The following is a 17,319-nucleotide window of genomic DNA, read 5'->3' as shown; positions in this document are numbered from 1 at the left end:
TTACAGTAAAAATGTGCAAATAACAGTTCATGAAATAAATTATGAATAAAAAAGAAAAAAGAAAGAAGAACTTATTAATTATAAGAAGTGTGCAAAAAACCAGAGTGCGTGTGGTGATGTGATGCGTGTGGCAGAGTCCAGTCCTACACCTGGTTCAGGGTCCGAATAGCCTGGGGGAAGAAGCTCGTCCTCATTCTTTCTATTTTGGCCTTAAGGGAGCAGAAGCGCTTCCCAGGCCTCAACAGTGAGAAGAGTCCATTGTTGGGATGGTAGAGGTCCATCATAATCTTCCTGGCTTTAGTCTTTCACCGCTTGGTGTAAATGGACAGCAGGTCAGGAAGTTCTGATCGAATGATGCGTTCAGCCGAGTGCACCACTCTTTGCAGATCTTGTCTGTCCTGCTTGGTGCTGTTCCCAAACCAGGTGCAGATGTTTCCCATCAGGAAGCTCTCAATGGTGCAGGAGTAGAAGTTCTTAAGCACCCTCAGTGGCAGATGGAAGTCTCTAAGTCTTTTGAGTTTTCTCTAATCGACACAGGGTCAACATTGTACATACAGGCTGGAGCTGGGCGATATATCGAGTTTTAAAAAAATATCGATATATTTTTATACGAGATATAAGATGTGACAATATCTTTTATATCGATATAGTCTATGTTACGTTAAAGCTATACTTGTGGAGCCGCAAGTTTGCCTCTCTTTCGTCCACTTTTGTCTTTACGCAACGTTACTCGGCCTCGCCCCTCCTTCACTGAATACAACTCCCCCTCCTCCCCCATCGCTTCACCTGCAGGAAGCGACAAGACGGACACGGCAAATCTCCGTTAATGAGTTACTGCGCATCGACCCGTGCGTGGGGCTGGACGCCGTCAACGTGTTAGCTAGCTAACCACGCTAACGAGCTAACCACGCTAACGCCATGCAGCCCAGAGGCGCTGCACAGCCTAAAATCCTTTCATTTTCTCAAAAGTTGACAGCGCGCCTTATGTATGAATTCTGGTTGTGCTTGATGGCTGCGAACCGATTTTATGTGGTACACAGCGCTCAGCAATCTGTCAAAAAATGTTTTAGTACGACTTTGGTAAGCTACGGAGCTGCACCGCTTGATGGACTGTCAGAGCATTACGGCTACCGAGGAGCCTCGCGGAGTGATACGTACTGTGCTTCAACGTAATATTACCCTACTGTGTATAAGGACCATAAATGGCACCTGTTAAGAGACGTGGTTACGAAGAGGATTTCAAACTCAATGCTGTCAGTCACAGAGTAGAAGTTGGGAACAGAGCAGCTGTGAAATCTGTCTTTGTTATTGTGCTCAGCGTCTTTTAGTTTACATTTTGACTGCACAATTGTGAGCTTTTTGTTATGCACAAAAACAACATTGTTTTCTTTTATTTATGGAGCATTATTATTTAATAAATGCTCATAATTTATTTTTGAGTAAATTTTATGTACATCTGCTCTATGTTAATAAAAGTGCCTGTGTGACATCTGGGACACAGCTTTGACTAAGAACTCTCTTTTTGTTCTTACTTTATGGCTTTAAAAAAAAAATCGAGATATATATCTTATATCGCCATCTAGGTAAAAAATATCGAGATATGAATTTTGGGTCATATCGCCCAGCCCTAATACAGGCTCAAATATAAACATACACTCACTTAAATCTTTTATGTGTTGCTTAAGGTTTTACAGTGTCCAACACTCAGAGCAATAGGAAAGTACAAGTAGCTCACTGAAGATTTAATATGAACTGTAGATTTACACAAGCTAGCAAGGTATTTTGGAGCCATTTCTAAACAATGGCACTATCCAAGATAATCAGTTCAAACTTTATTAAAGTACAACTTATTTTGATGTCTCATTTTGCCAAGGTCTGGAAGAAGACCCTCGGATAAGAGAGAAAATTGGTTAGGATGTTCAAGAACAACAGCTCTGGCCAAGAATGCACATCTATTCCAAATCTGACACCTTCAAGCTCAATTTAGAATTAGATTTGCTATATGGACAAGCCAAATACATTCTAGGGAAGAGTATTATGGTCAAATGAGAAAAAGATGAGCTATTTGGCCACAACAACAGAGGGATGTTTCAAGAAGTAAAGGTTGGGCTTTCAAACCTAAGAACACTGTATCAGCTGTCAAGCATGCTGGTGGTAGCATCATGCTCTGGGACTGCTCCCAGTGGTGCTGGTACATTGCACACCTTAAATCAACAGTTAGATGTTTGAAACATAGACACAACTGAGTGTTTCAATAGGGAAATGATCCCAAACACATGTTACGTTGATTTTGGAATCAATAAAGCAGGCTAACACTAAGCTTCTAGAATGGCTGTCTCAAAACTCCAATGTCAACCCTATTGAGAATTCCATCAATTCCTCCAAAAAGAGTGATTAAATATCCAGCTAGAATTGTGACACAGGCATCTGTGACACAAGCAAGTTGTGTCTCAACCATAACCCTTTGGTTATGGTTGAGACACAACCTGCTAAGGGGCATTTAACCAAATATTAGTGGGAGAGTATATATATTTCCAATGGTCACCAATGTGTTGCAAGAAAGACCAATAACCATGGGAAATTTTGAATCACCAGTTAAAATAACTCCAGTAACTGCATGTCTTTGGACTGTGGGAGCAAGCGAGAACATGCAGACTCCACACAGAAAAACCCCCCCGACCAGATGATGGATTCAAACCCAGGACCTTCTTGCTGTGAAGCAACAGTGCTAAACCCCATACGACCATGCTGCCCACTTGTATCCACTTAGTCTTTAAACATGTATGCTGTACAATCATTCCACCCTGGAAAAACAAGTTTAAAAAACCCATTAAAAGCCCCAAATCACCATGACATTCACATGTACATAATGTATCCAAACAAAACTAATTGAGCCCATTTTAAAAAGAATAGTAAATAGCCCTGTAATCTCAAGCAGAGATAAATAGACATCAGCTGTTCAATGTAAAAATGAATTAAGAAGCATCACATGTTATTAGCGCCTGTTTGAGTGTGTATATATAACAAAAGCTTAAGCTTTTATGGAAAACATTATTAGCAGCAGAGGAAGTCTACCACTACAGCATGTTTCTTGCTTATTATGTCCTCCTTTTTAAACCAGTCATTTGTGATGAAATATATCGATTGCCTCATTTAGTGAGCAAGGCTGAATCACTCTGGACCAGGCGGTGCTGTCCTCACATTCTCTCCATTTTTCAAGTACTCTCATAAAAACACAATTTTTAGGCCATCTAGTCTTTCTGAGCCTTATAAAAGCAGTGTATATCTGCATAACTTTCTTAATAAGCAGCACAAAGCACAGCATGATGGGCTGAAATCCTAATTTATCAAGGAAAAACAAATAATTCAAATGCCCCTCACGATCCACAAACATAAGATATTTCTGTCTGAGTATTTCCTTAATAATACATGTGTGAAGCACAGATATGTGAAACTTAATTTCAGCTTCCTTTATTATTATTATAAGTTTAGACACTGCTTTGTTTCATATTGTAGAGAATACAGTTGGCACGCATATTTGCACCCATGAAAACATACCTAACAGCAACAAAGTACAGTTGTCCAGAGACTCGCAGTAAAATAAAGATACATGCATATAATTTACACATTTACAGAAGCTTTTATGCTCCAATGAATAAAGGCATTGTTTGAACGCAGTGTACAGAAAAACAAGTAGCAGTCCAGGAGATGAAAGATTCACCTCCGCTTTGCAGGGATAACAACATTTCCACTGGTTGCGATGGGGATTAGAAGCCTTCGCTGGTCCATGCGAAGATATTTTTCAATAAGCACTTCCACTGGCACCTTGTCATTCACATAACCCTGCCTGCAAGTTACAAACACATACTGGTTAAGTTCCATGTTAGAAAATTTATGTGAAATGTCAGAAAATAGATCATGAATGAGGTGTGCTACCTATAGGCAGCATTTAAGATATTCTACAGGCTTATGCTCTTATTACAGTCAGATATAGCCTTCAAACTACAAAGAGCTCAACATTGCCATCTAGAGGTCAGAATAATCCAAGCGTTGCAGAGTGGGTTTTTTCCTCCCCCTTACTGTAGAGTCAGTGCCTTACCTGTACAGGCGGGCACTTCTGGCTTAAAATACATATTATTTTGGGGCCTTTTGCCTTTATTAGATAGTGGAGAGTGGACAGGAAAGACAGGCCTACACTCAGTATAGGTTTCTTGATTTGCTTTGTTTTTTGGTTCATTTTATTCATTTATTGATAACACACACCAGACAAACTAAACAGCTAGCTAGTTGACATGTACACTGAGATATGCAGAACAAGGTATTTAAATAAATCTGTACATGTTTGCTCCATAAAGTTATATAGCAGTGTTGTACTGAGCCTCCTCAAACCCTCCTAAGAATACATAATGCAGTTTTGTGTATAATGTAGTTCGCTACATTTTTAAGTGGTATTTAAGTTTTGCTTTTTCCTCCTTAATTAAACAAAGGGGCTTTATGACATTAAAAACATCTGATTGCAAAAAGTCTTGAATTCTGCCCTCATACCTTTTCAGCAGAAGTTCAACGTCCTCGACCTCTATGGTTTTTCTCTTTGCATGGGCAGCATACGTCTCCAGGTCCTCAGCTAGCCGGTCAAAGAATTTATCCATTCTGTTAAAATTACAACAAATCTGTTATATTAAAGCAACACACAGTTCTAACAAAGACAAAGAGACACTGCATGTGATTAATGGCGAAACACAGTGTGTTACTTACATTTCATTTAGGACAGGGTGGACGTCTGCAGAGACTTTTGTTTTGGCAAATTGCTTAAAGACGCCCATAAGGTAGCTCTTAGGAAGGATAGTTTCCTTTTTAGAGATCCTCGTCTTCCTCACTCTCCTCTGCTTAGGTTTAGCTGCAGGTAAAGGTTCTCTTGTACCGCTGGTACTGGTGGAGATCAGAAGAGAGTGTCAGTGAATTGCCGAATAAAAACTTGATTCTGTACCTGTGCTACAATAGCAGTTTTTCTATTTAAAGTAGAGAAGCTTTTAGGGAGTTAAAAGAGCACTGTGTCAGCTGAAAGGTCCATATCCCCAGCTGAGTAGGTACTTCTTTCTCCCTAAAAACAGTCCTGACTGAAACCCACAGGACACACAAACACACACACTTAAGTGTAATAGGACATGCAGCTTACCTGGCCTGATTGTTCTTTAGAACAGAAGGTGATGCTAAAGGATCAGGACGATTAAAATTAATTTTCTGTCTGACAAACGCTGGAGTCTTGCAGGGGAAGTCTGAAGCTATCAGAAAACAGATTTCTTAGTCATTCTGAATGCTTAAATAGATATTTTACCAGTGCATGTTAAAAGAGAAAATAACCTTCATCCTCTTCATCATCATAATCTTCTTCTTCTTCTTCTTCTTCCATTTCTTCTTCTGGTTCAGCAGCATCCTCAGCTGGAGCTTCATCAGGCACAGTTTCACTCCTACCATCTTCAATGTCATACGTTCCCTCTGACAGAGGAAATGAGTTCTCTTTGTCAGCCTCAGGCTCATTCGTTGTCCCAGTGGCCTCTGCCTGTCCTTGGGTTGAGGATTCGGCCACATCAGGGTCTCCGGTGTGAGTCTGACCACTCTCATGGCTTCCCATCTCAAAGCTGGTGCGCAAATCCAGAGTGCCATGTCCTTTGAATTTGGCATCAGGCCATCCTACAAACAAAACCACAAACAATATTTAATCTCAATCATACAGATTTTTAAATGCTAAATGATTGATTAATTGATTTTTTTTTAACCTGCAAACGTAGCATTAGGGAAATCCTCTGCTGCCTCTGTAACCGGCACAATGAGACCGCCCTCAGAGCGATAAGCCCTCCGGCTGATGTGTTCTGAGTCATGTTTCAGCTGAGCTGATGCCTCCTCTTCATTTTCACCGCTGAAGATCTCAAAGTCATTTTCGTTCTCAGACTTGGTCACGTGCTCATTTCTCTCAGATTGACCACTAACATCCTCTTCAGGCAGGGCTGCTACAACTTCATCAGTGTGATATTCAGTGCCACCATCCTCTTCATCCTTTTCGGTTTGAGAGTCTAGTACAACGTCCTCTTCCTCAGACTGAGTAGATGCTTCAGCTCCCTCTTCGGACTGGGAACCAGTTTGAGATTCTTCTACGCCTCTCTTGTCTTCTTCCTCTTCTTCAGTCTGATCCTCAGCCACATTCTCGTCTTCAGACTGAGAACCTGCGTCATCACCCTTTTCGATCTGCGAGTCGGCTGTACCTCCATCAGTGTTAGAGTCAACTACATCTTCCTCATCTTCCTCCTCCTCCTCTTCAGTTTTAGAATCTGCTTCAGCTTCCTCTTCAGCCTGTGACCCTGCTTCAACACCCTGTTCAAGCTCGGAATTGAGAGCAACTTCTGCTCTTTCCTCAACGTCTTCAAACTGAGCTGCATCCTCGCTTACACCGGTCCGAGATTGAACTACATCTTCATCTCCGTCAGATTTTGCCAAGACATCTTCAGGTTTACTGTAAACTGTTCTCCTTGCTTCCTTCTTTTCAGATTCATCTTCAGTTGGAAACACACACAGTTGGTCAGTTTCCAGCTTGCTCTGCTCCACTTCCATTTGCTCCTCTGGCTCCATCTCCCTCATGTCCTTCTGCAGCTGAGACGCCACGACTGTAGGTTTGTCCTGAGTAGCAATGATAGAAAAGTTGGAGGTCATGGCATCAGCCTGGGCGTAGAGAGCCGTGTTACAGTTCACGATATCGGCTGTGATATCTGGTTCGCTGAGTTTGCTTAGACCTAAGGTGAAGCCCTCAGAGTGAGTAGATTCACCAAGCCCCTGCTCCACAGGTCCAAAGCTGCTCATACCTGGATGACAGGGAGGAGGAAAATGTAAGGTGGAGGTAAAGAGCAGGTGCAAATAACCTACAATTCTTTTCATGCTGTACTTCTGTTCTCACATCACTGGGCTGAAGTGTTAAATTTATACTCAGTCGTAGGTTTGCACTGAACCTCTGCAGAATTTAACTAAAACTTTCACCAGCAGGGGGCAGCACCTTACTTGTAGGTAGGTTGAATAGTTGTTGTATGTGTGCCGGCAACTTAACCAAAGGTTACATGGCCTTGTTACACAATCTTGTGATAAAAACTGGCATTAAACAAAATTACAATCCAATCTAGTTCCACTTTTTTTTTTAAACCTCCCTTCAGCACGATTCTTTTTGAGACATGGTCCCAAGCAGCTGTTTCTTTGCAGTCTGGTAACAGCTTTACTTACTGAAACATTTTCACATGCACTCATCTACAAAATGTATGAGAGGTGAAGAAGACGGTGGAGATACGCGTCAGGGGTGGTTTGTGGCAGAAGACCAAAATGTCTGAATAAAGGACCAGAGGCCAAGCTGGGGCCGAAGATGTTAAGAAGTCTGAAGGACAAGATTAGAAATGAGTATAACTCAGGTTTAGTCAAAGTCTGGACTCAAAGTTACAGAGGCAAAGCTGAGGGGGTTTGGACATGTGCAGAGGAGGGATAAAGGGATTGAGGATAAAGATGGATGCAAATCACTGACAAATTCACTGTGGTGACCCCTAAAGTGAGAAACCGAAAGAAGGTGATATTTAAAGTGACTCAATAGCAGGTCAAAATACAGTGACAGTTCTCAAGGTGAAAAATCCTGATAGTGAGATTATTTAGCAATGAATGAATCAATTATCAAATTAACCAGTTGGTAACAACAGTGTGTGAGATTATATTACATTTCTGGTTAAGTTTCTGTGTTTTACACCATATGGTTGTATGGCTGCTGTGCCTCAGAAAGAAATCTTTGAAAAACCTGTGTCCCATTAGAAGAATGTAATAAAGTATTTTGAGCGCAGTGTTCACCTCCCATCCGTCGTTTATCTACAGCAGCACCAAATTCTTCCTCTGAGATTTTCCGACGATTTGAAACTTTTCTCTGCAGACCTCTTTTCTCAGTCTTAGCGTCAACAAACGGAGTTTTTAAATTCAAGGAAGCAGAGCTGAAAAACAGATTGGACATAAACTAAAAAACATAAAAAACAAACATGGTGTGCATTCACACGCTGATCATTAATTCTAAACCTAGTCATGGGTTTGATCCCTGATTAGAATTAATATTTTGCATTCTTTGTACACTTTACCTCAACACAGACAGTGATGAATTGTCATCTATTGATAGTTCAGTTTCCTCTTCAGCTTCTGGAAGCACAAACATCCAGCATACACAGTAAGTGTTCACATTGCTGCAGAAGCACAAAAAAAAAAAAAACCCACAACCTCATTTTTAATCTGTGTACCTCCTCAATGCTCGTTTCAATCTTACCATCTCCATCTTTAAGTCGTTTTTCAAAAGCCGTTGTGTTAAAACTCCTGCGCGGTCTCTTTCGGCTCAGTCCCTTTGCAGTGCTGGCTGCTGGGCCAACTGTTACATCAGGCAGGTCCAGCCCTGACAGCTCCATACTGAAAGTCAATTCAGCTCAAAAGTTTATTTTCCATCACAACCAGGACTAATTCAGTAATACCATCAATCACCCTGTAACCCACAGCTCACCTGTGATGCGTTTTGGAGATGGTCGAATTGGCTGAAGGTGGCTCCGGCTCTTCAGATGTTTCTGTCTCATGAACCACGGGGGATTTCACCGGCTCTGAAAACCAAAACATAAGCAAAAGCAAAACCAACCGAAACCAACCAGGAATTAAAAGAAGGCTAGTTCACGCACCTGTCCGCAGGATGTTTATGAGTATGTGTCTGGGAGTGTCTCCGTCATTAATCAGTACTGAAGATGTGGCAGGCATGTTTGCCTTTTTTAACACAACTGAGGCAGTCCTCCTTTTAGTGGCGGGGAGGGATTTTCTGGTTATGCTCTAGAAAAAAGGGACAAAGTTAATAAGTTTAACATGCCCACGAATAACAACTACGCTGCTCACCTCTATTTTACCTCATGGAGCTTATGTCTCATGCTCCGCCTAAGGATCTCCTGCGGGGTTTGGGGACCAGCATCTTTCTTGCTGAGCCTGCTACTCCGCCGGGTCCCGCTGCTACTCGGCTCCTGTGAATTACTGGAGACAAGTCATCTTACGATTAATAATACTGAATACAAAGCCGCTGAGACTAACGTGCGACAACCACAAGTTTGTCGTTAGCGATAGCTTAGCTAGCATTAATGCTGAAAACGCCAGTGAATAAGACTTTCGTGGTTCTCTCCCAGAAAATGAACCGTACCTGCGTGTGACAGGGGTCCTGGGTGGCTCGGTGGTGAGAATATGTTTCAGCAGGACCCGAGCGGACAAATCCTCCGTGGGATCCATTTAGCCACCGAGGAGCAAAGTCAGCTGGTTAGCTGAACTCAGCTAGCAGACAATTGCGGGCAGTTAAACGTCAAAAATGTCAAACAAATGACTTTTTCCACAACGACGCTGTCCAAACAAGCGGTGCTGAGCTGAAATTAGTGTCGTTTATCTCAGCTTTCACCCGAACATCATTTGTGCTCTGATCCTTGCCTTGTGTTTTCTGTTTCAACGGACTCAATTCTCATACGGTCCCGCGTTATTTTTAAGTGAAATCTCGCGAGAAGAGAGATTTGGCTTTGAACCTCGAGATCGCAATGAAATAAATAAATAAAATTAAAAATGAAATTTTAATATTGTTTTCAGAAAAAGCAATAATATAAATGAATAATTTACAAAATCAGAGCTATGGAATTTTTTTCAATACTGAAATTTTATTTTATTGTATTTTAGTTTAGTTTAGTTGTCATCCATACTTCAAAATTGTGGGTGATTATCCATTATTATTATTATTATTATTATTATTATCATCTTAATGCAAACTTTTGTGAAAATATCTCAAAACAAAACATAGAAAATAACTTGAAATTTCTGAAAATGAAGTCGAAAATTTGAGCTAATGACTCGACATTTTGAGATAATAATCTAAGGCAAGTGAGGTGTTTTGAATTTCTGTCAGGTGTGCACTAAATTTTGACCAGTGGAGTGCAGTGCGATAAACTGGAAAATAAACGTGAGAGCAACACAGTTCTCAAGAGAATTTATAATATCATAATTCCCTGCAAAACAACATGTTAGTTACCACAAGGGGTGAAAATTATAAAAATGTTTCATTTTGAGAAACTTATCCTACCCTTTATCATAAGATTGGACACCACTACCACCACCAATTTCAAATTTGGATTCATTTGGCATACCTCAGGCTTTTCTCCCCATTTCCATTCCTGAAGAACATCCTACCTGCACACCATGCCAAGATTTCAACTAATAGCTCTTTGGGAATCACTATGTTGGTGCAAAAATACAATTTTATGTCTCTCAGACTCTGTTATCCTTGGCATTTTTCATAGATTTAGTTAAGGAAATTGGGGCAAAAGCTTTGAGCTTTTCAAGAATTGCTCTAGAACACATTAAAAATTACAAGGAAGTCTGACTAGTTGGAAGCAAAATATAAAAAAAGCAACAAACAAAACAAAAACAACACACACAAACAAGGGATGGCTCAACACTGGATTTTAAAAATTCAAACTTACTTTAGACATTAAAATGTAAAATCTGTGTCAATAGAATAAGAATTTCTTCTTTTAGGTTCAAATCTAAGACCAGGTGCAGATGATGGTTAAACCATTTAGAATTTGAGATATATGCATTAAATATAAGGCTATTTAAATAATATAAACAAACATCAGGTGGCACTTGTTCTCATTGTCTCAAATTCTAATATAGTTTCTTTGTAAACCACTAAAAGAGCACATTCTTGTTTCTCACATTTTCTGATGTGTTGTAATCTTTCCCCTCAGCTCTTGCCTGTAATAAGCATGCAAGGGAGGCGTTAAAGATTTAAATAGTCTTTAATAATTTATGGCAGCAAACTGATAATTATATTCAACAATCAGTAAAACAGGTGGTTGTCTGTTTTATTCATAGTCATTTATAGGTGAATGATCCCTTTGCCCAGCACACTGGAAATAAACTTTCATTTGCTGTCATAGGTTGTTTGATTTTTTTTTAAAAATAGTGCAAAGGCTCCTCGTACGGATGGCTTAGAAGTCTGGCCTGTCCTCCTTCAGTTTGGAGTAATCCATGTTTACTGCAAGAAGCTGGACACACACACACATAAAAACAAATATGCATTATCATATGACTGCTGAGATATGGACTTTGACGCAAGATAACAGAAAATTATGGCCTGTCCTTTGTAGAAACATGCCTGCTCTATAACTTGACGTAAAGGATTAAGAAAAACGGCTCGTACTTTGTACTGCTGATTGGGCTTCATTTGGTTCCAGGGTTCAGGGTTGTTCTTGTGATCCCATCTGAAGACAAGAGGAAAAGCCGTGATCGAAACAACACATCCCCGAGTAACCGAGGAAAGTGAAAACGCCCGCTTTTCTATAAGTTTAAATCGTCTCAGATACTTACGACACGTCTGGGTTTTTCAGAGCCGCCCTGGTCAGGGCCAACACACTCATGGTTGCCCCTCCACTTATGAAGATGAACAGGGGGATCAGCTTTGGAGAAAGGGCATCAATTAGTCAATAAAGCTATTGCTTTATCAATGCCAGTGGAGCAAAACCAGAAGAGAACAATATACAGAGTTTTAAAAATGTTGGGCACATTTTCCTTCTTGAGTTTAGGATGGAGGAGGAGAAGTTGCTATAAATCTGTGTAAATCTGTTGCTCTCTGACTGGAAGTGGTAGTCCTAGATTAGGTTACCAGATGTCAGAAACTAAAACTGCAGACATAAAAGATGGGAACAGACAAGACGGACTCTGCTTTCCTCTGCAGCTGCAGATCTTGCAGGATTTCCAGTGTGGAGCCTTAAAGAGTATGTTTCTATGTTTGATCTATAAAACGTTGATAGATCTTTGTTATCTGCGTCCTTTTGGATCTTATTCAGCATTTCATCTGTTACAAACCATGTGTAGGAGTCCAGTTTTTCCTACTGTGCATTGCCAAGACATAATGTGTCTTATTAAGTTTTAAGATAAGGGCAAATAGTTGTTGTCCCTGCTTATATCACCACACTTTGACCCCGTGGCCAGTTGCATGTGTCTAACAGCTATTAATACAACCAGGGCCACTTTCTCACCTTGCTGCTGTGGGTAAAAATGTGCAGTTGTCCTCAAAAAGCCTTGCTAAGGCAGTGCTACTTTTATAGTAACAGTCTATGATGTATAAAATGCACAGAATTTCCATGTTGGTATTGTTATCTCATGACATAAGAGGATTGTTTAAACAATGAAGAGTTTTCACCAGCAGGGAGCAACAGGCTGCTCAGTCACAGAGCAGGAGGGGGACAAAGCATTTCCATCCAGAGGTCTATTAATATGGAGGCTGCCACAAACCAAACCCTTTCACACCGTCGTCCTTGGAGAAATAAACCCTCACATGCATTTATCTGGCCTTCACTCAAGCTAATATGGAAACTACTCCACCGCTATACGTGCTGCCACCACAAACCCTTTCGCATGGCTACAGACGCACGGTGGCGTGAAACAAGCGACCCCCCCCCCCCCCCCCGCGCGCGCGCACACACAGATTTGAACCTTTAGATTATCATCATTATAACATTTCAGTAACAACAGTATCAGTGTATCACGCTCAGTAGGAGCAGGTGATGCGGTTGTCTGATTCTGCGGATGCCAGAGCGCAAAAACGAACTCTGTCAGGAGGTTGCGGGTGAAAAACCCAAGAAAAGCTTTCACGGGATTACACGAATACAGTGATTAAAACAATAAGAATGTAGTGACGTGAAAATGTTCTACCAATGTTTCTAACCGAAACCTGTGAGTCTGTCGAGGAATTTGAGATTTCCGCACTCAGAGCTGTATATGAAATTATTTTTGCTTTTATAAATAGTAAAATACTCTACGAATGCGTACTTTAGGGTGTCAGTGTGTGGATAAGTCACAAAAACTGTTTTCCTGAGCCTTTACAGCTGATCCCACATCAGGTAATTAAGGAGAGATCTTGGGGGGGGAAACGGGAGCGCGCGCAGCTTCAAGCTTCTGATAGGCACGTTTCAATGTCACCGTCTCCTTGGTTACAGGCTGGTAATAACGACCGTAAAAATAAAACGAGTGGCTGAGACTTACAGCTGGGTGGCTCTTAATCTGCTTGGCGACGACCCCAAAGAATGAAGACATGGTGGACAGTCCTCCCGCTGACCGGCTCCGTTAACGTGAATATCTGCGGGCTGAAGGCGCGCCTCTCCGGAGGATCTCCTGCAGTTTCCTGCAGGCCTGAACGTACAATTGAACTTTGTTGTGGGAAGGCGAGGCCTCGAACTCGCGACATTCACCTCGATGCACTACTTGCCAGCGTACTATCGCAGTGAGCTAAACTGGCAGAGGCGTACAATTGAACTGCACCCCACCTCCACGCGCTACTGTCAGCCAATCCCACAATGCAACGACAGCAGCTGTGCGAACCCCCTACCTGGGCTCATATCTCTGAGCGCTACGGGGGGTTTGCTCAAGTGGATTTTAAACCCTCCACTTCCATTTTTATTTATTTTGAGCAGCTAAAGTTGGACCGTTCAGACCAATCTATAGGCTCAAACCAGCACGCGCGAATATATATATATATATACATATATATATATATACATATATACATATATATATATATACATATATATATATATACATATATATATATATATATATATATATATACATATATATACATATATATATATATATATACATATATATACATATATATACATATATATATACATATATATATATATACACATATATATATATATATATATATATATATATATATACATATATATACATATATATATACATATATATATATATACACATATATATATATATATATATATATATATATATATATATATATATATATATATATATATATATATATATATATATATATATATATATATATATATATATATATATATATATATATATATATATATATATATACTACAATAGCCCGACGGGCAGGGAAGAGACAGATTTTGGTAGCCCGACTGAAAAAATCGCTAGCTCCAGGACGTCGGGCTAGCGATATTGCAGGCCCTGTATCTGATTGAGGAATCACTCATCTTTGGAAAACAGAGTTTATTACAGAGAAATGTCTCTTTCCAAAATAAAAGCTATACTATCCGCTTCTTCTGGGCTATATTCTCAGCAGCATAAGGAGAATCATGTGCTAACAGCTGTCTAACACTAGGAAGGCCCAGAGCCCAGCCATTTGGCTTTTCTACCTTTAAAACCCGGAGAGCAGCCAAATGGCTGGTAGGCTTTTAGCTAAGCTTTAGCTTCAGGCAAGTGGAAGCTAAATTGGCTAGTCATTCATATGTAAATTGGGTTGTTACCTGGGAATTCTGGAGGGAGGGGAGTGGGGGTGTGTGGATGAGGGGGTGGGGGAGCTGCTAAAAGCGGTGAGCTTCCTTTTGTTTCATCTTGATGCATTCTCAATCATCCAGGGAAACAAATCTCCAAAAGTCACCAACTTGGAGTGTTTCAGTTTGCCATCTTAGGGAGAAATCAACACACATGGGTGTATGTCCTTTGTTGCTGAGATTTATTGATAAAAACAGTACAAAAAATCAACCATTTGTACACATTTTTACAAATAATTATAAAAAGTGAGTGAGTACATTTCAACATTTTCAGCAATCACTCACAATCCTGGCACTGCCATGGTATCTGTAGTCTGCATTTACCTTGGCTTGGCTTCCTGATCAATTGTCCACTACCAAAAGGAAGCCAAGCCCTGCCACCCTTTACAACAAAACAAGGTGTGATCACATTGATGCCACAATGGACGACTGATCAATGCTCCACTACCAAAAGGAAGCCAAGCCCTGCCACCCTTTACAACAAAACAAGGTGTGATCACATTGATGCCACAATGGACGACTGATCAATGCTCCACTACCAAAAGGAAGCCAAGCCCTGCCACCCTTTACAACAAAACAAGGTGTGATCACAGGGCTTGGCTTCCTTTTGGTAGTGGACAATTGATCAGGAAGCCAAGCCAAGGTAAATGCAGACTACAGATACCATGGCAGTGCCAGGATTGTGAGTGATTGCTGAAAATGTTGAAATGTACTCACTCACTTTTTATAATTATTTGTAAAAATGTGTACAAATGGTTGATTTTTTGTACTGTTTTTATCAATAAATCTCAGCAACAAAGGACATACACCCATGTGTGTTGATTTCTCCCTAAGATGGCAAACTGAAACACTCCAAGTTGGTGACTTTTGGAGATTTGTTTCCCTGGATGATTGAGAATGCATCAAGATGAAACAAAAGGAAGCTCACCGCTTTTAGCAGCTCCCCCACCCCCTCATCCACACACCCCCACTCCCCTCCCTCCAGAATTCCCAGGTAACAACCCAATTTACATATGAATGACTAGCCAATTTAGCTTCCACTTGCCTGAAGCTAAAGCTTAGCTAAAAGCCTACCAGCCATTTGGCTGGTGGCGGGTTTTAAAGGTAGAAAGGTAGAAGCCTGGGCCTTCCTAGTGCTAAATGACTCGGCTAAAGTTAGTAGCATGCTTGTTGTTTTTGTCTTTGCACTAGGATGATGTCGGCGTAAATGTGCAGTCATATTCGTTGTGTTCCCACTAGTGCTTTCAGGTTAATCTCGTTGAAATAACCTTAACGCCACAACACGGCAAATCTCCGTTAACGAGCTACCGCCGATCGCCCCGTGCATGGGGCTAGACGGCCAACACCTTAACACTGCGCTAACACACTAGTTCCCACTAGTAATTGAGCATTGCATGGCACATCCAACATGCTGTTTTACTTTAGTCCATGACTCGCTTACCTTCAGGGTCATACGTCACATGAAAACCAAAATAATTCCAAACGCCAGATCTGAATGAGAGTGGGGGAGGTCAATGTTGCAAGGAGAGCTTAACTTCTGTCTTGCTAGCTTGCCCTGCGCTCTTCCTTCTGACTATGCTGTCTGTGTTGAGCGCTCAGTGGATCTGCGCTCGACAGTGCAGCCTAGGCGGAGTAGTCGAACGCAGATTCACTGAGCGCTCAACACAGACAGCATCGTCAGAAGGAAAGTTGATAAAATAAATTACAAATGTTGTATTGTTCGATACATATGCGTACCGAACCGAAAGCACTGTATCGAGCGGTTCAATATCGATACGAATATCGTTGCACCCCTAATATATATATATATATATATATATATATATATATATATATATATATATATATATATATATATATATATATATATAAAACACCCAGCACGCCCCTGCGGGCGGTTTATCCTTCAAGCTCGGGTCCTCTACCAGAGGCCTGGGAGCTTGAGGGTCCTGCGCAGTATCTTAGCTGTTCCCAGGACTGCGCTCTTCTGGACAGAGATCTCCGATGTTATTCCCGGGATCTGCTGGAGCCACTCGCCTAGCTTGGGAGTCACCGCACCTAGTGCTCCGATTACCACGGGGACCACCGTTACCTTCACCCTCCACATCCTCTCGAGCTCTTCTCTGAGCCCTTGGTATTTCTCCAGCTTCTCGTGTTCCTTCTTCCTGATATTGCTGTCATTCGGAACCGCTACATCGATCACTACGGCCGTCTTCTTCTGTTTGTCTACCACCACTATGTCCGGTTGGTTAGCCACCACCATTTTGTCCGTCTGTATCTGGAAGTCCCACAGGATCTTAGCTCGGTCATTCTCCACCACCCTTGGGGGCATCTCCCATTTTGACCTCGGGACTTCTAGGTTATACTCGGCACAGATGTTCCTGTACACTATGCCGGCCACTTGGTTATGGCGTTCCATGTATGCCTTGCCTGCTAGCATCTTGCACCCTGCTGTTATGTGCTGGATTGTCTCTGGGGCATCTTTACACAGCCTGCACCTGGGGTCTTGCCTGGTGTGATAGACCCCAGCCTCTATGGATCTTGTACTCAGAGCTTGTTCTTGTGCTGCCATGATTAGTGCCTCTGTGCTGTCTTTCAGTCCAGCTTTGTCCAGCCACTGGTAGGATTTCTGGATATCAGCCACCTCCTCTATCTGCCGGTGGTACATACCGTGCAGGGGCCTGTCCTTCCATGATGGTTCCTCGTCTCCCTCCTCTTTCTTGGGTTTCTGCTGCCTGAGGTATTCACTGAGCACTCGGTCAGTTGGGGCCATCTTCCCAATGTATTCTTGGATGTTCCTTGTCTCATCCTGGACTGTGGTGCTGACACTCACCAGTCCCCGGCCCCCTTCCTTCCGCTTAGCGTACAGCCTCAGGGTGCTGGACTTGGGGTGAAACCCTCCATGCATGGTCAG

General features: G+C 41.5%; 2 protein-coding genes across 2 annotated transcripts; both read right to left on the bottom strand.

Moving 5' to 3' along the window:
- Positions 1-3,375: 3,375 nt before the first annotated feature.
- cenpt (centromere protein T) lies at positions 3,376-9,547 on the bottom strand. The gene is made up of 13 exons (XM_080873177.1): positions 9,230-9,547; positions 8,946-9,066; positions 8,727-8,871; positions 8,558-8,651; positions 8,330-8,466; positions 8,148-8,205; positions 7,870-8,006; positions 5,778-6,854; positions 5,362-5,691; positions 5,177-5,282; positions 4,756-4,929; positions 4,546-4,650; positions 3,376-3,847 (listed from the first exon to the last, which is right to left on the bottom strand). The coding sequence occupies exons 1-13, from the start codon at positions 9,313-9,315 to the stop codon at positions 3,718-3,720; spliced, it is 2,700 nt and encodes an 899-aa protein (XP_080729303.1). The 5' UTR covers positions 9,316-9,547; the 3' UTR covers positions 3,376-3,717.
- A 1,286-nt stretch (positions 9,548-10,833) lies between these two features.
- ndufa4b (NDUFA4 mitochondrial complex associated b) lies at positions 10,834-13,412 on the bottom strand. Its single transcript, XM_080873636.1, has 4 exons — positions 13,114-13,412; positions 11,437-11,525; positions 11,270-11,330; positions 10,834-11,114 (listed from the first exon to the last, which is right to left on the bottom strand). Exons 1-4 carry the CDS (start codon positions 13,162-13,164, stop codon positions 11,058-11,060), a joined length of 258 nt encoding a protein of 85 aa, XP_080729762.1. The 5' UTR covers positions 13,165-13,412; the 3' UTR covers positions 10,834-11,057.
- Between the last annotated feature and the right edge of the window lie 3,907 nt (positions 13,413-17,319).

This window comes from Rhamphochromis sp. 'chilingali' (genome assembly GCF_963969265.1).
Source record: "Rhamphochromis sp. 'chilingali' genome assembly, chromosome: 22".
In the NCBI taxonomy this organism is placed as follows: Eukaryota; Metazoa; Chordata; class Actinopteri; order Cichliformes; family Cichlidae; genus Rhamphochromis; species Rhamphochromis sp. 'chilingali'.
This window is presented reverse-complemented; position numbering and strand designations above follow the sequence as displayed.